This window comes from Pogoniulus pusillus, chromosome 1 (assembly GCF_015220805.1).
Source record: "Pogoniulus pusillus isolate bPogPus1 chromosome 1, bPogPus1.pri, whole genome shotgun sequence".
Taxonomy (NCBI): domain Eukaryota; kingdom Metazoa; phylum Chordata; class Aves; order Piciformes; family Lybiidae; genus Pogoniulus; species Pogoniulus pusillus.
Window position 1 is genome coordinate 7,278,023 of NC_087264.1, and position 16,993 is coordinate 7,295,015.

General features: G+C 48.1%; 3 protein-coding genes across 14 annotated transcripts in view; 1 reads left to right on the forward strand and 2 right to left on the reverse strand.

Moving 5' to 3' along the window:
• Positions 1-345: 345 nt before the first annotated feature.
• ZBTB25 (zinc finger and BTB domain containing 25) lies at positions 346-4,234 on the reverse strand. 5 transcript variants are annotated; one of them, XM_064158891.1, is made up of 3 exons: positions 4,066-4,234; positions 3,185-3,364; positions 346-1,976 (listed from the first exon to the last, which is right to left on the reverse strand). In XM_064158891.1, the coding sequence occupies exons 2-3, from the start codon at positions 3,355-3,357 to the stop codon at positions 821-823; spliced, it is 1,329 nt and encodes a 442-aa protein (XP_064014961.1). In that variant the 5' UTR covers positions 3,358-3,364; positions 4,066-4,234; the 3' UTR covers positions 346-820. The 5 variants fall into 5 exon arrangements, with proteins under 5 accessions (XP_064014961.1, XP_064015076.1, XP_064015022.1 ...); XM_064159006.1 differs by lacking the exon at positions 4,066-4,234 and adding an exon at positions 3,989-4,011; XM_064158952.1 differs by lacking the exon at positions 4,066-4,234 and adding an exon at positions 3,861-3,942.
• A 1,492-nt stretch (positions 4,235-5,726) lies between these two features.
• Positions 5,727-16,993, forward strand: part of ZBTB1 (zinc finger and BTB domain containing 1) — a 30,604-nt gene continuing 19,337 nt past the window's right edge. For 3 of the 8 annotated variants that reach the window (XM_064158639.1, XM_064158720.1, XM_064158185.1), the window contains exon 1: positions 7,770-7,970. The gene's annotated coding sequence lies outside the window, so the exon portion shown is untranslated. Of the gene's footprint in view, positions 5,747-7,122; positions 7,284-7,493; positions 7,684-7,769; positions 7,976-16,993 lie in introns of those variants that run through there. The other 5 variants (XM_064158385.1, XM_064158305.1, XM_064158230.1 and 2 more) reach the window with 5 other exon arrangements.
• Positions 6,332-8,809, reverse strand: LOC135181097 (tropomyosin-1, isoforms 33/34-like). The gene is made up of 3 exons (XM_064153982.1): positions 8,731-8,809; positions 6,811-8,209; positions 6,332-6,738 (listed from the first exon to the last, which is right to left on the reverse strand). Exons 1-2 carry the CDS (start codon positions 8,807-8,809, stop codon positions 7,203-7,205), a joined length of 1,086 nt encoding a protein of 361 aa, XP_064010052.1. The 3' UTR covers positions 6,332-6,738; positions 6,811-7,202.

Here is a 16,993-nt window from a genome sequence, read left to right on the forward strand (position 1 = left end):
AAAGACCTAGGTTAGGCTGTGCCTCTTCTCTGGGAGAAGAGAACACATCTTCACAGCTTTCACTTCTCCTTGCAGAGAAGAGAGTCCAACAATGTGATATGATCTTAGAGGGGCATCAAAATTTATCTCTGCTCATGCAGTAGCATTTGACAAGAGAGGAGTAGGAATGAGGAAAAACACATAAATCCCACTTGAGCCCAGAAGTAGATTTAAAAGATTGTACTGACAAGGACTCCAGGGCCTGTCAAAGTGAAGGCTTCCACCTCTGCATCAACGCTGCCAGCTCCCTAGAGCTCCTGCATGTATTTGTGTGGACATTTATAAAGTGCACTTACACAATGAGGATTAATCTCCTTGAGATGTTTATTTTAATTAAAGCCTAAAACTGTTTGGGAAACACAATACACATTTCCCTCCCTCCACACCTCCCCCCATCTAGTTTCAGAAGAGCAATTCTACAGGATACAAAGTTCTAGGCACCACACAGCATACTAGAGGGTGTTTAAACCTCACAGCCAGCAATACAGTAGTCTCAACTCTAGTAAAGCAGAGCAAGAAGAGGTTCACATTTACCAAAAAACAGAGCTGAGTTACATGGAGGCTTCCAAGGAGGACTTAGAGGGGAATTAGCTTGAGTTTATAAGTTAGAGAAGTAAAAACTAGCAAGTATACAAACTGAAGTACATGGTTCTTCACAGTTATGTCAGAGGTGATGGGAAGGGCACCTGAAGAAAATCAGCTGTGGAGAGCAGCTGGTCACTAGGTGGAAAATGCCAAACTATCCAGAGTTTCAGCATCTGAAGGCTATACAGGGGGAGCACTACTCTACCAGGATTGTATCAACGCTTTCTTGGATGAGATCTGACTCCAGTATACATTCGTCTAAGTGGTCTTGGGATAAACTGGAACTCTTGCCCATGCTCTCGCTGTCGCAGTAAGGGTGAAAGCGGGGGGTGGCAGGGCCCTCCAGCCGCTGGCAGCGGCTGTACCTGTGCTGCTTCCCTCTGTGTGTGTACATGTGCTCCAGCAGCTGGCTCTTGCGGAAGAACGTGCGCCCACAGACAGTGCAGCTGATTTTTCTCTTCCTTGAGAAAGAGAAGTTACAGTTCAACTCCACCGGTTCATGTTCCTTGGAGATGAGGGAGAGCTGGCCAATCTGTAGAGGCTCCAGGTCGCTGCAGCTCGGGTGCTCCAGCTGATGCTCATCTTCTTTAAGGAGGAAGGCCCCAATCCGGTGGCCATCCCCTGCCTCCCTGTCCTCAGCCAGAGGCTGCACTTCGCCCAGAGGCTGCACCTCCCCCAGGTCGCTGCTCTCCAGGATGGAGGCCGGCACACCAAATGGCAGCGAGCCAGACACGTGGGTGTGCAAGTGCTGCCGCAGCCCACCCCGGGAGTTGAATCGCTCTCCGCAGTAGTGGCACAAGTGCACTTTGAGGCCAGCCTTAGCAAAGATGGGGTTTGTTACCTCTGGAGAAGGAGGGGTGCAGCTCTGGGACACTACAGGCTCTGAATCACACCTCTCCTGCTTTACAGAGACAGATAGCTTTGGATGCTCTTCTGCTGGCTTGGTGAGAGCAGCAGGCTGAGTGGAAGGGCAAGCAACCTGCTGGTCCAGGGAGCTGTCATCCAGGCCAATGGCCAGAGAAAGCTGCAGCTGCGGGTGATCACCCTGGGCAGCAGACCTGCTGCCCACCTTGGGCAGACTCTCCTTCATTCCTAGGCGCTCCTTTGCTGGTTTGTGTGCAGTTGAGATCTGGATGCCATACAGGTTTGAAGACTGGACTGGCTCTGGAGAGAACACTTGGTTCATCTCAATTGCAATATGGGAGAGGTGGTCTGCATGTAGAAAGCGGATGCCCTCCTCCAGCCGGCTCTGGCTGACAGTCTGCTTTGGCCCCTTCCCAGTGTACATGATATGCAGCAAGTAACTAAAAATGTCAGGCTGGATGTCTGTAGGCTGAATCTTTATGCAATCACTGAAACAAGACAGACGATTAAGTACACACAGAGCTCCAAATTAGTCATGACCCATTACCTGCCTGTCTATTTACACTGCCACTGCTGCTAGTGCCTGTGCACTGCTGCCTGACTCACAGTTCACCAGCAGCACTCCCCACCAAGCTGTGCACAAGTGCACCTGCCCAGTTTAAGCCTGTATTTATCCCAGTGATTACGCAGACCATGTGTATAACTGCAGCCAGCGACAATGAGTGGCCAGATCCTGGTCACCCCATCACTTGCACACACAGCCAGTTGCTGCCACATGGCACCAGAGCAATGCCACACAAGTTGCACATCACTGGTCTGTGCCACTATGGTGGCTAATAACACAAGGCAAGTAGTATTTGTGTTTAAGTAATAAAGTCAGCTGCTGCTACTGTGTAATCTTTATGAGCTTTGCACTTCAGTGTCAGTAAACAACACCTTTCAGAAAGGAAGTTAACTGATCTTCTCATTTCCAGCCAAAGGGCTACAGGGCCAATGGCTGAAGATGATACTGAAAAGGCACTGGAGAGGACGACCATCAATAAGGGAGGGGAATGAAGGAAGGCTTAACTGACTACAAGCAGCAAGCTCCAGGTGAAAGGTGAGATTAGACCTTGGCACCACCATTGTTATACCTGCAGAACCACTCCTAACCCAAGCAGCTGAAGCATCTGAACAGCAGCTTGAAATAAATTGATGATGTCAGTCTTGGTCCTTATCTACAAGAGTCTGAAGCACGTAATTGCAACAAGGCTTCTTGATTGCTTCAAGCCTGGAGATCCTGCCAGAAGGCACAGTCCCATCCAGCAAGATTGCCTACGAGCTAATGCAAAGTAATGGATGTGCTGTATATGCACAGGAGGTACCTGGATAGTCCTAAACTGCAAATCTTATGAGCTGCTCACTGTAAGAGGCCTGTGGTACTTACATGTTTATTTCCTCTGGTCACAGAGATGTCACATCATCAAAATGTGGGGCCTGATTTTGGCATATGCTGACTAAGAGGGTGGTTTTAGAGGACAGCTTATTCTTCACTGGGAATGTTTAGTCAAGACATGTGCTGCATTAGGCAAAATAATCTTGGGCCACGTAACATCCCCATTTATGCTCTTTAAGACTTCAAAACCTTTAGAAAGGGGAGAAACCAGGAAGTTGATGAGGGTGGTTAAAAGGTAGGAGGAGAGCTGTGTGTCCTTACCTCGTCTGATGAATAAATATCATCTTAAAATAGTTTGAAAAAGCAGCGAGCACCGCTCTGTGGGCTTTGAAGTAAACATCTCCTATGGCGACTGTGCAGTCACAGAGAAAACCAAACTCCCGCTGCATGTTCAGCTGCTGGAGAAGGAGGACGCTGTGGCCGGTACTGTCCATGGCGTGCCTGAGAGCAAAGAACAAGATGGTCATCGCGAAAAGAAACCACAGAAGTCACGAAGGCTCAAATGGGGGCACCAGGCAAGGGGCAAGGCTTCACAGTGCTTTCTCCTAACGGTCCCTGCACACTGATTTAGTAATTCCTCCTACCGACACCACCGCCGGTGCCCAAATCCACGGCCAATGAGCCCAAATGTCCCCGGGACTTCTCCACGTGGCCGCTACGAGCAATGCCCTTCCTCCTACAAACGAGCTGTGCTCCGCGCTGCACGGGCAACAACTTTAAACCTGCCCGGCGCTCTCTACCTCCGTATCGTGCTTCCCATCGCATCACAACCCACGCTCGCCATCGCTCCCTGCGCCGCCCGTCCCCGGAGCCGCCGCGGCGGGGGCGCGAGGCTCGGCGAGGCTGGCGGCGGCGCGGAGCTGGGCGGCTGACGCGCAGAGCCAGCCCTGTGCCCCCCCAACAAAGCCTCCATTGTGCCGGGCTCAGCCGCCCTCACCCCGCCTCGCCAGCGGCCCCTTTGCAAATAAATGCTGATATTTGCTATTGTTTCCGCTGAAAATTACTGCGCGGCGCTGGAGGAAGCAGCAGGGGGAGGCGGTGAGCGCAGACGCTCCGGGAACGTACCCAGCGCCCTGCCCTGTCCTGCCCTTCCCTCCCAGGCCGGCCCCCCGCGGCTCCCCCGCGGCCGCGCAGCCGCTTACCCGTACGGAAGCGTAGCGCTAAGCGCAGCTCTGTACCGCCCGCCCCCGCTGCCAGCCCGGCGGATGGGGTGGGCGCTGCCCCCCCCCGCGCTTCCTGCCGCCGCCGGGGCGGGTCTGGCTCCGCCGCTCCTGGCGAAAAAATGAGCGCGGAGCCTTGCGCGGTTCCTGCGCGGCTGCACTGCGGCTCGGTGCTTCCCGTGCCCGCAGGCCCAGGGGAGGGACCAAGTTCAGCCCCCTCCGGGGATTTTTGCGGGGGGCGAAGGTGTTTTTCTTTTGGGCTGCAGGATAGCTCAGCCAGGGCTGGGGGGGCTCTAATTTTTAAACCACTCTGTGGCAAAGCGTCATCTGCTCAGCAACTCAGCAGTTGGTACAGATGGGATTTGGTTGTTCTCTTGGCGGGGGCGGGGAGAGTTAACAGAAAAAAACCTCTACCATGCACCTCTCCACTCTGCCTGCTCATGAGTATGGACGTGAAGATACGATCTGGCTTTTTCACCAGTGTCTGCGGCCGGAGCGCTTTCTGTAACCACCGGTGGATCCTGTGAACACATTGTTTCTCGGGCCTCCTCCGCTCTCTTATTAATTTTTAAGCCAGGAGTTATTTAGGGTGAGAGCAGCTGTGCTGGGTCAGGCTGCAGCTGGGTGCAACAGGGCCAGGCAGAGGAAGCAGCAGAGGTGAGCAGTGCCACCCCCCCACCCTGAGCTCCCAGCTTCTGTGCCTATGCTTGGATGTTCAGTGCAATCTTTGAGACATCTTTCTCATCAATTTTATCGAACTGCTTTCTGAACCTGTTTAAATTTCCAATCCCTGCAGCCTCCTGTTGCCATCAGGTTAATCTGATGTCCCCAAGTTTGGAGTTGGTTGGTTTGTTTGTTTTCTTTCTGGGAAAGGCAATGGAAATGGCTGTTCTGTGTGTTTTCACCATGGTTTTAGTGCAGTTTGGGAGAGCTGTCACACCCACAGGCTGTCGCAGCCACAGGGTGGCATCTCCCATGTTGGCAGAAGATACGGAATGCCTTGGATCATCTTCCTTGGTTTTCTTTCAGCATTTGGTACTTAGCAGTTATTTTCCCTGTTGCATCCCATAGTTGTGATTTTGATCCCAAATCTTTCAGGCAAATCATTCCCTGGGCCTTTCAGAATCCAGCAGTTTATGGGGCTGTTTCCAGCGCTGCCTTGAGGTGGAGGATGGAGATGAGCTGAGAGGTGATGCAATGTGCAAATTGAGATGTTTTGCTCCATTGCAGTGTTTGATGTTTATCCCACTGACCTTTTCCATTGCTCTATGTTTTATTTCTTCTACTTTAAATAAAAAAGCTGCCTGAGAAACCATTTTCCTCTCCTGTGTTTGTGCAGCAAAAGGACTGAGAGTTGACAGAACTCTAATCCTGCTGCTCCTGCAAATACTGGTAGTTGCTTTTCTTCCCTAAAAAGGTGGTCAGTAAGTGGCTCAAGGTTTTGTACTCCATTCTGAGTTATTTAACATATTTATTAACCCATGTACAGAGCGAGCTGTTATTTGCAGAGGGCTTGTTATTTATTTAAATGATTAATTATTTACATGCTATTTAGGTTGACTCCAGGCCAAAGAGGACTTTGAAGAGCTTTGTCGAAACTTGAGATGGAAATGATGGAAGCACTGATCAGAAATTAAATGTGGTGTTCTACTGTAAAATGCAGGTGATTATGTCATATGCCTCAGCAGATAGAAAGTGATACGGCCTAAGCTGATGGGTCAGAAAAGAGAGCAGGACAGAATCACATCTGTCCTCACGAGCATTTCTGCTTGCTTCTTCATGGCCAGAAAACTGTAATAAAAATTAAACTAGAAAGGCAAGTGTGGTGGGAGGGCACGGTGAGAACGAGGACTGTGAAAAAGGAGGACCGCCTTGTACCTCATCTTGTCGGAGGTGGCAGAAGCTCTGAGTGTGACACGTGGGAGGCAGCACAAGCCCCACATGGGTGCTCTTTGCTGAAGCTGCCGGGAGAGGTGTAAAGAGATAGAGAGTAAAAGACCCTTGAACCATGCGACAAACAACATTTCAGTGTGATTTCAAAACCACGACGGTCTCAGCTTGTGAAGGCTGTTGATTCAACTTCCTATAAACCAGGAAAACCTATGAAGAAGTCGTGCTGCAGGGGTCCCTCCACCTTTCACGGAGGCTGCTGCCTTACAGGCACAGTGGCTTTTCCCCTTGGCATCAAACTTGATAGCCAAGACTGCACCATAGTGAGGGGGAGAAACAAGGGGGCTTTTGGGAGACGTTTTGGAAGCTCCACTTTTATTACACAGAGGTTAGAAAATCCCCAGACAGATCCAAGGTGAAAGGATGCTATCCCATCTGGAAACCATGACTCTTAATTGGATCTGTCCTGTTGACAGTGGAGGGATGCTCCAGAAAAATCTTGGAAGTCAGTGATGCTGGGATTGATGTTGGTACATTTTTACATCATGGCATTTTCTTTCTTTCTTTTTTTTTTTTCCTTCTTCTTTTTTTTATTTCCAAAGTTGCAATAAGGTTTTTAAGCTTTGCTACAATTAAATTTCCCCCCTTGGCTTCTCTGGAGCTAAGAGGGATCCTTGGATGGTTATGGCGAACATAAATACAATGGCTTCTCTAGAGACTCTCCCAGTGAGCAGCTACGCAGATGAAACACTTCCGATGCTTGCACTGAATGACAGATGTCACTTTTGGGGTGGAAAAGTCAAGTGGCAAGACTGGGAGTAAAGTCTGACCACTTACGTTTCCTCAGAACCCTTGTGGCAGGTCATAGGAGTTGCTCACAGCTTCCGAAAATCCCCCGAGGCTGTTGCAGAGGAGCTGGGTGCTATTAGGCAGGAGAGGTCTAGAGTCTGAAAGAGAAGAGGACCTGCTAAAGATTCTAGAAAGGTTGGGGGGTGTTGGGGGGAAAGTGTGCAGAATCTGAGCCCATGGCTGCCAGCCTCTCCTCCCAGCATCCTGCATCATCCTGAAACTGCAAGAGGGAAGAGGTGATACTAATACATGAAAATGCAGTGAGAAGGAAGTACTTTCTCACGCAGCTTGCAGCGAAACAGTCAGAGGCAGGAGGCCGTAAGGCTGCGGGTGAAAACTCAAAACACTGGATATCCACACAGGCAACCAAACCATCCCAGTTACCATCGGTCACGGCTGGTTTGAGGGAAAATGAGAGGACACCCAGTTCGGTGGGGTGCTACTCCGTGCACCGGGATGTGGTGGGTTTCCACTCGCCTCTGCGGCTCCCGGGAGCAGAGCGGGCCGGGCTTGCGGCACATGGGGAGGGGGCACCGCCAGCGCCAGCCGGACCGAGCTGCTGCCGCCTCCCCGGCGGCATGGGAGGAGAGGGGAGCGCGGCAGGGAGCCGCCCGCCGGGCCCCGGCATTGGCGGCGGCGCAGCAGCGCTGGCAGCGGCGGGGCCGGGAGCCGCCGGCCGCCGAGGGGAGGGGTCCGGCTCCGTGCGGTCGCGGCGGAGCCGGCGCTGCGGCAGCAGCAGGCGCGGCGGGGCGGAAGTCCTTTGTTGCAGCCGCGGAGGCAGCAGCAGCAGCAGCGGCGGGAGCAGCAGGAGCGGCGCGGAAAGCTTGTTCTTGGCGGCCGCTGTTTCTCCCCGCGCCGTGGGTAAGTGGGGCTGCGAGTCCCCCCCGGGCGCTGGGAAGCAGCGAGGGAGGGGGTGAGGCGGGAGGCGGTACAGCGGTCGCAGCTCCGCCGGCGGCGGGAGGTGGGAAGTGCCGAGAGGCGCCGGCCACGGCATGGCCCGGCGCGGCATGGCCCGCCATAGTGGCGCGGAGGGGAGCGGCGCTGCCAGGTAGGGGTTTTCCAGCTGCGGCCAGTCCCTGGCGAACGGCCGCCGTCGTGACCTTGCACCCGGCGGCCTGGCGCGGCACGGCACGGCACGGCACGGCACGGTACGGTACGGCGCGGCGCCGCTCAGGCTGCGCGGGGGGCAGAGCGGTGGCGGGTCCGACGCGGTCGTGCTGGCGGGGCGCAGGGCAGGGGCCACGGCAGGAGCCCTCCACCTGCGGAGAGTGCGGGCGGGGATGGCAGGCGGGCGGGGAAGGCGGGCTCGGCGCCCGGCGGCGGGGCCCTGCGGAAGCGAGTGCAGGGCGGGAGGGGGGATGCTGCGGCGCTCGGCGGGGCGCCGGCGCTGAAAAATGAGAAGCGGCCTAGGGAGATGCGGAGGCGAGAAAGGGCACCGCACTGCTCTGTTTGTTCTGGGGCTGGAAGTCACGTTAAACATCTCGAGTGCCGTTATCGCCGCCTAGCCCCGTCACCCCGCCAGCAGGGCAGTGCAGCCCAGTGCGGCGTTCGCTTTCTTTTTTCTTCTTCTTTTTTTTTTTTTCCCTGGAATAAAAAAAGCCACCCCAAAACTTCGAGAGAGTTGCAGTAGTTCAGCGAAGAACTGAGCTGCAGCTCGGATAGAACGCTCCGCCCTGGCAAGCAGGAGACTTGGGTTTCACTCGGGGTTGGCAGTGCACAGGAGGCGGCTGGGAAGCACTGGGAATAGCTTTGTCACCTAAAACAAGCCTGTCGCTCTGGGAGCGGTGCCGAAAGCCTCATTCCTCAAAGGACTCCTTGGGTAGAAAGGTAGTAAAAAGAGGAGAGGAGAGCAGACTGAAAATGCTGTGGGACTGGGGCTTGTTTTTTATTCCTTTCTGTTTTCAGTACTTTTTGTAACTGGGATTGCCAAGTTCAGCCTGTTTGTCGGCTGATAGATGAGTGCCAGTTCCTCTTGACACGTAGGCATTGGTAAATGGATAGCATAGCCTGGATGCTCTTTAATGCTTGGATATTTACTGCCAGATAATGTCATTTGCATTATTTCACTTGCACTAGAGTATCGCCAAGCACAGCACATACAGGGGTTGCAACAGTGTGATTTTCCTTAGGCATTTAATTACATTAAACAAACATTCCTTTAATTAAAGGTGTTTGTTTAACATTCCTCATTACAGCTCTTGGAAAAACCCACAGAGCAGCCGTGAGCAGGGCTGATACGGGCTTCTCGTTTTTGCCCAATTACAACTTAAGCTTTCATGGCAAGTGGGGGGGAGGCGTTGAGACCATATGGCTGTGGGGAAAACCGGCCAAATGCAAACGGTTGCAGCGCTGGCAGAGATTTCCCTAGGCAGCAGCATTGTGAGCTGCCAGGATTGTGGAGAGATTTTTGAATGCCTGGCCAGAAGACCCCAGGAGTCATGTTTGTTGCACTCTGCTGCTGTTCAAGGTAGTGGGGAACCAACAGGCACCAGGGTAAGGGGTTGTATGGATGAGGGGTGGCTGTGTACTCTTCAATGGAGAGATGGGTTGGTGCTGCTTGGGGAGCTTGAAGGACTTTCCTGGTACCTGGAAAGTTTTGTGTGGAATATGATCACAGGCTTGACAGATGCTTCAGCTCTGTTTCCACAAGTCTTTTCTTCATCAGGCTCAATCAGTGTTGTCACTGGCACAGGACTTTGCAGCGCTTGTGTTGAGAGTGCTCATACTGACCAGTCATCTGTCTGTCTAGATTTTTTTCTTACCCAAATGTCTGGGGTTAGTGCTTCTTTCACAGATTTCCATTGTTGCTGACAATGGAGAGCACTGAAAGTCTGGGATAGATGAAGCCTTAATAGTTAGTTACCTGCTCTATGGAAAAAAACCCAAACCCAACATAACTGCTCAGAATTGATATAATGGAAGATTCCTGACTTCTCTTAGTTACAGTCAGACCTCTCACGAGTATCCTTCTGGGCCTCACATGCACAGAGCATGAGAAGCCCTATGTGCATTTTTCAGTTTGACCAGTAGTTGCTCAGCGCTTGGGTTGTCCTGCTCTGCCTTCGCTTGGACACAGTAAACAGCATCACCCGAAGAGTTCTGCGGCAGACACAGCATGCGGGCAGAAGCACTGACATAATTTGCATGAAGACCATTTATATCCCCAAATTTGTCTGCTCATTTTTTCTTTGTGATTGTTGTGGCATTGCAGCACTCTAGAATTAGCTGGCAGTTGCCTTTCCCCCTTCCATATGAAACCTGGTTTATTGGATGGAGACTTCAGTGGCTGTGGTGTGGCGTGCTTGGTTTTTTTATGTTTCAAGTGAAGCATTTAAGATCAGAGTCAATAAAGTCTGTAGCCTGACCTGTGTGTTACAAGTTAGTGTGCTTCATCCATGTACTCCCAGCAAGTTATTAGGCCAATATACAACTTATATGTAGATAAGGATGGTTTCCTGGAAGGCATATGTATCTTGAGGGTCTCAAGAGATGGCTAAACCACCAAGAATTTGAAAGGGTAACTTGGAGAGCCTAGATAAAAAGGCTCATTTTTCTGCTACAAGGCCTAAATGGGGTGTCATAATGTTTTTTTTTCCCACTAGTTTTTCTTTTAAACATACCATTATCAAGCTGCCTGACAACTTTTTACAACTGTAAAGATGTCAGATAAAAGATAACTGTGATTTTATAGAGTAATCCTTTGTGGCCAGCAAGTCACTTTAAAAGACTGTGTAAGCTCCCTCTAGTCCTCTTACTCCATAGAAGATCTGATCTAAAGTTGTTTGAAGTTGAGATGGGGCTTTAGTGAAAATTCGATTTAATTTATTCAGTCATGCTTTTCTGACTCCTTATTCCTTGTCTTTCAAAGTGTGTTCTTGCCTAGTAATGCCTAACCTAATGCATCTTAACTAATTCTCAATTAGCAGCTCAGAATCAGAACTTGCTAAATGTTGATGACTATTTCTGATTTGTGGGACATGGATGCTGAATCAGTAGAGAGCTGCCTGCTGAGCAGGGACTGAATAGCTTATACAGCCTGTGTTTGGAGGCTTTGGAGCATCTTGTCTTTCCCTGGTTCATTCAGATCTATCCCAAGTGTCAGCTAAAACTTGTTTCTATATGTTGGCCACAAGTCTGTTTAAAATTAGTTGATTCAGCCATCAGGATATGTCTGAAGATGAGTATCTGCATCATTGGAAACGGCTCCACAATGAGCACGCCTGAAGGCAATGGATTGAAAGGACTATGGGAGGAGGATAAATGATACCTTCAGTCCTACATAGCCTGAATAATGGTTCTTAATTAGATTTTCCCTGGCAGTACATGGAATTCCCATAATTGTTCAAGGTTATGCTTGAAATGCAAACTGCATCTTAATCATACTTGCTGTTGAAGTGGATGGTGGTCACCACAAGTTCTCTTTCAGTGTTTGTGTAAGCTGAGTCAGCTTTTTGGAGTCCACAGTACCTAAGCAGTCTTGGGTGGCTTTGTCTCAAATACGACTAGATAAAGTTGTAGCCTGTTATGACTCCATGGTTAGTGGAGTAGCCACATGCCTAAGCTTCTCAGGCATTAGGTGGAGAAACTAGGCATTTTATAGATTTTCTTCTGAGCATCTAGATGCTATGGTTAAGGAGTCCAGATTCTTTGGTGGATCTAACTCACAGAGGCAAAATAACTCTTCAGGGAGGAGAGTTCTTGGGAGCTTGCTCCAGGGTGGGAGATATGTTGTCAGACTGCGATGGGGAATTTGGTTTCTGCTGCCCACGTGCTTGTTCCTTTGGATAACTGGGCGTTGTTTTCTTGAGGTTTTTCAGTCTTGTTTTCTATTAGCACCAAATTCTTCACTCATTTATTATACTTTTGTCCAGCCTGCTCTTGGTTTCCAAATAAAAAAAAGCAGCCAGCAACTAAGCATGTAAGTGCTCCATTTTTGCCTGCTCAGCAGTGGAAATGCTGGGTTTGGAAAACCACCTACTAATTTTAGGAGCCAAAAGACTCCTAACTTCTGAGCCTTGTGGTACATCTGTTTTAAAGACAAAGAAGTTAGCAAAAGATCTTTAGCAGTTCTTTGCATGAGGACTTTTTTTTCCTTCTTTAGTTTGAAAACACCTTGGAAAATTTTTAATGTGAGGAAGTGGCAAAAAAGCTCGGATCTATAGTAAATACCTCTTCTTTCCTGTTAGTAAACTTACAATTTATCTGGTTAGCATAGTAGTGCAGCTTACCTGGTAACATCAGAGTAGTATCTGGGTGGTGACTCAAATGGAAACATCTGATAGCAGCCAGCTTGAATCAAAGCATTGCAGTCTTAAACATTTACTTTGAAAATAAAATGCATCTGGAGGCTTGGAGTTTGCAAATTGAAGTGAAGTTACCTGACTCTGGTATCCTCACTTTTCATTTCATATCAGATGCTCATCTGATTTATTTATTAAGAACACCTCTGCATCATTCAGCATTGCTTACAGTGTGGCCTTACTGCACAGATGGATCATTACCGAAGGGGGAGTTACTTGGGTTCCTGATTGACTTTCCTGTGACCTTTGTGACTATGGTGAGTGGTTCACAGAAGTATTGTGCTGGATGGTTGGGCAAGTGGCTGAGATTTCTCTTTTTTGAATAGAAAAGTCAGAGAAGATCAGAAATCTTTAAAACACTTCATATTGCCTACACAGAGTTTTAATTTCCCAAGCTACTTGGTGATTAATACATAGAGAGGATAGCTGTGTCTGGCCTCAGTTGCCACTGGTTGTGTTTCCCTGTGTGAAGAAACTGGACATCCAAAAAATGCAAGCCACGCTTACTGGGGAAAAAAAAAAGAAATGATCTGTCTTGGCACTGATGGCAGTGGGATGCTGTTTTCCAAGAGTGATTTTCTTATTCCCTTGTATTACTCACTTCATATCCTCCAAATGCTGTGCTGGATGTGTGAGGATCTTGTGGTGTTACTGCTTAGATCCTACCCAGGGAGGTGGTGGAGTCACTGTCCCTGGAGGTGTTCAAGAAAAGACTGGATGAGGCACTTGGTGCCATGGTCTAGTTGACTGGCTAGGGCTGAGTGCTAGGTTGGAGTGGATGATCTTGGAGGTCTCTTCCAACCTGGTTGATTCTATGATCTAGAAGGTGCTTTGAGTGAGGAAGAAGCCTTTGGTAAGAGAAGGGGTGGAAGACTATACTACAATATATTAAAAAATGGCAGCTGATTTAATCCTGCATTAAAGGTGGCATTTCTTTTGTATACACTTCACTTTGAAGCCTTATGTTTTCTTTAAAAAAGACCCTTGTTTTTATTCTAATACCTGTTTGGTTTTTTTCCCCAAGGCATACTTCAAAAGTAGTTTGCAGCACCGAGTCACCCACATGAGTGATAAATGCAGATCTCTGCCATTTGAGCAATTAAAGTAACAAAACAATGGTAAATTATCATTTTCTGAGTTTGCTCTGCACTTAAAGAAGTTTGTCAGTGAGCCTGTGATAATTGCTGATGGCAAGGGGATAGCTAAACTGGGAATCTGGGATTTAACTGCAACTCTGATGGATTCCCCAGTGGAAGCACTTCTGTTATTTTCACACTTTCTGCCCTGCAACTTGTCTCTTCCCAGCCCCTTGCCCAAGCATCTTCCCTTCACCATTTAGACCCTCATTGCACCCATTTTTAACTCTCACTGCTGCTTTTTAATCACAGTCTCCACTTCTTGGCTCAGCATTCTACTCCCTGCTTGCCTCTCCCTGCCCTCCTTGAGTTCCAGAGGTTTTTCCCTCCTCCACTTTTCCCAATATTCCTGCATTTTCAATATTTCTGCCTCTGGGTCTGGCTCCCATCAGCCAAAACTGGGCATCTTTTCCATCTAGATGCCAGGAGGGATGCTAACATGGCAGCGGCAAGTTGTCACGTGGAGCAATCTTCAGCAAACCCTGCTGCTGGTTCATGTCTTTGTGGAGGTGGCACATAGAATGGTTTGGGTTGGCAGTGACCTTTAAAGGTCACTGAGTCCCTTTCAACCCAGTGTGATCTGTGAATCTCTTTAGATCTAGTTGAAGATGTCCCTGCAGGAAGCAGCGACATCTTCAAGCAGATCAGGTTGCTTACAGCATCATCCAACCTGACCTTGGATATTTTCAGGGAAGGGGCATTTGCAATCAGCCTAAGCAAACTATTGCAGCATTTCACCACCCTCATTGTAAAATATTTCTTCCATATATCTAACCTGACTCTATCTATTTCACCACCCTCATTGTAAAATATTTCTTCCATATATCTAACCTGACTCTATCTATTTCACCACCCTCATTGTAAAATATTTCTTCCATATATCTAGCCTGACTCTATCTTCTTGTAGTTTAAAATCATGAGAGAACTCGGTGCAAAAGGAGAGTTTCACCCTGCTTGGGATGGCACAGGCAGGCCTCTCTGGACAAAGGGAGCTGCAGGAGGATGAAACATTCTCAGTCAGGCTGTGAGATTTCACTAACTAAAAAAACTGTTAAGTGTGAACAAGCTGATAATTTTTATCTTAGTCACTCCCTCAAGCTTATAGCTTGCCCAAATTCTGGCAGATTTTTCTGTAACAAAGTATCCAAGGCCTTACCACTTTTTCTCCCATAAGAAGTCTTTCTTCCAAAGTTCTGGAAGAGAAACTTTTTTAAACAAAAAATAATAACCTACATCTATGAAAGATTTTTCTTAACCTCATTTTTTGAATAGTTTTGGTTAAAAATTTCTGTAGAGGGAAAAATAAACCAAACCCAGCCCAAAGCAGACAGTTCAGAAGGGAAGTTTTGCCTTTGCTGGTTGAAACGTGTCAAAGTTTTAAATAGCCCAAGACAGGCTGTTGTAGTGGGAAGTGTTGGCAGCTGTAAATATATAGTTACATACAGCAGGTTAATACAGCATCCAGAGGCAGGATGCCAGCACTTTCATTTACATAACTAACTTTAAACACTCTCTGTTTTAATACCTACTTGTAGTACTACCACAACAGAGGCTGGGCATGTATCTGAGCACCTTGCCCATCTTGGTCAAGTGACTTCATGCTCTGGCTGCTTTTTTCCAGAGCAGTGGCAGAAGATGGGCATTGCCGGAGGCTCCTTGTTGTGTGTCGGAGCAGCACTGAAAGCTCTGCGAGAGTTCCCCTGTCAAAAGGGGAAATATATTTCACTTTTTTTGAAGGAAACTTAGAAAAGAGTTTGTATGTTGTCACTCCAGTGGCTGCCAGATTGTTCCCATCCTGTGGAAATGCCCTAGTCTGCAGGTGTGAGTGTATACTCGGTGACCTTTTCAGTACTGGCTTGCTGCTTCTACTGCTCTTCCACTGTTGGATGATACGATGGAGTTCTTCTGGTATACTGAACAGATTCTAAATGGAAAAAAAATAAACTTGCTTGCTTATAAGGGTGAGAATAGAACCAGTTGTCCTCAGCCTTTTCTTGTCTGAATGGCAGTTCATATGCCAAGAGGGCAACAGTGCCTTAGACTGCATCTTCTCACTTTTTCGGTTTTCACTCGTACCATGTGGAATTCGGTTCTTTGTCATTATACAACTGCTCCTGCTCATACTTGATATAGTATACTGGATCAGATTTGAATTGCTAATGAATGGCCTCAAATCCAAACCACATTAGCACTTGGAAGAATATGAAGTGCCCTGTTTTATGATTACTTGATTCCAAGAGTTTTGCTGTGTTTCACAGAAATACCTGAACTCACCCAGTGATGTAGTCAGTAATCAGTCATCTTAGAATTCTAAGACATGAAATTGTTCCAGAGATTCTTCTACTTTCAAAGCCACCCTTGTGTGAGTTAGTAAGAAAGCTATCACCTGGGTGATGGGTTGGACTGGATGATCTTGGAGGTCTCTTCCAACCTGGTTGATTCTATGATTCCATTAAGTTAATTTCATGCAATGAATTATATTTCTGCACTGGACATGATTGGGCCATACTTGTCAGAGAAGTATTATGGCAGTGTTCTTGCCTTCACTTTTGGGTTTGGAGGGCTGGGTTGAGAGGAGAGGAGCAGCTGCCACTTAACATGCCCATCATTAGAGCAGTTCAACGCAAATCATGATGTTCCCATTGCTAGAAAATGTTGTATGCTGGCGGTGATCTGTAAGTACTGCTATATAAACTGGCAGTAGGCAGTATTGCTGGGTGGGGTGAGCATGTTCTTGTCTTCAGAGCTTGAACGTGTTTTTTTTCCATGGCAGCCCTTCATAAACTGAAGAACAGAGACTTGAACATTAGGTTTGCTACTAAGCAAGCCAGGCAACACTTATGAGTTGCAAATTCAGCATTAATTATGGCATTTAATTTCTACACCTATTTCCCAACTTGTAGGATGTCTAAGCTGTCAGGGGAAAAGAAATGGGGAGTGGTTTTCTGTGTATTTTGTTTTAAATTTTAAACATTTGAAATTTGAAAGAGTGGTTACAAATCAATCCACACGTTCCACCGAGTCATAAAAAGCATTTTTGTGTGCTGTGTTGTTTGCTAGCCAGTACTTCACTTGTACAACTCTCTAATAGCTATTTGCATCATTTGCAATAACCTTTCAAAACTATCAGAATGTTTGTTATTGCCTTAGGTTTTTCATTTAAGTTAGGGAGTTCTTTATACCTTCTGTAGGCTTCTCCCACCCCTCCCTGTATATTAGTAAAGGTATTCCAGAGTGAGAAGTGACTAGCTGTTGGATGTGGTCCTATTAGGTTACATTTCTCTTCTCTAAATCAAATGCACAGCTTTTGTGTACAACACATTTCTTTTGGATGCTTTTGTTAACATAAACCATTATGTTTTCTTCCTCTTTTCACTTGAGGACAAGTTAGTCCTTGCACTTGCAGCACTCACAGACATTTCACTCTGTCTTGTCCTCCCTTGTCGATGCTTCATTTTACAGTGGCTCCACTCCTGGCTTATTAGCAGTTCTTTATTGCTGAGTTTTTCTTTGTCTGATCTCCCATCTGCATGCTTTGGTTATGCTACAGTGCTCTGAATGAGTGGCTTTGAGAGCAGTTGGAGGCATGGCGTGCACCACTTCCTGCTGCTCCACAGTCCGTGCGGCTGTCGCACAGCTGGCCTGGTCACCATCTGCAGCAGGCTAGTAGGTGGGACATGCCATCACAGACAGGCTGCCCTCTGCTTCTGAGAATGCATTGGAGTTTGCAGTTCT

Excerpts from the sequence above, each read along its gene's own strand:
- ZBTB25 (XM_064158851.1), bottom strand. The coding sequence starts at position 3,707 with ATGGCGAGCGTGGGTTGTGATGCGATGGGAAGCACGATACGGAG. Across the intron at positions 3,365-3,663 it reads ATGGGAAGCACGATACGGAG|GCACGCCATGGACAGTACCG; the intron begins GTAGAGAGCGCC and ends CTTTGCTCTCAG. Across the intron at positions 1,977-3,184 it reads ATATTTATTCATCAGACGAG|TGATTGCATAAAGATTCAGC; the intron begins GTAAGGACACAC and ends GTCTTGTTTCAG.
- LOC135181097 (XM_064153982.1), bottom strand. The coding sequence starts at position 8,809 with ATGCCTACGTGTCAAGAGGAACTGGCACTCATCTATCAGCCGACAAAC. Across the intron at positions 8,210-8,730 it reads GGCAATCCCAGTTACAAAAA|CGCCGGCGCCCCGCCGAGCG; the intron begins GTACTGAAAACA and ends CTCATTTTTCAG.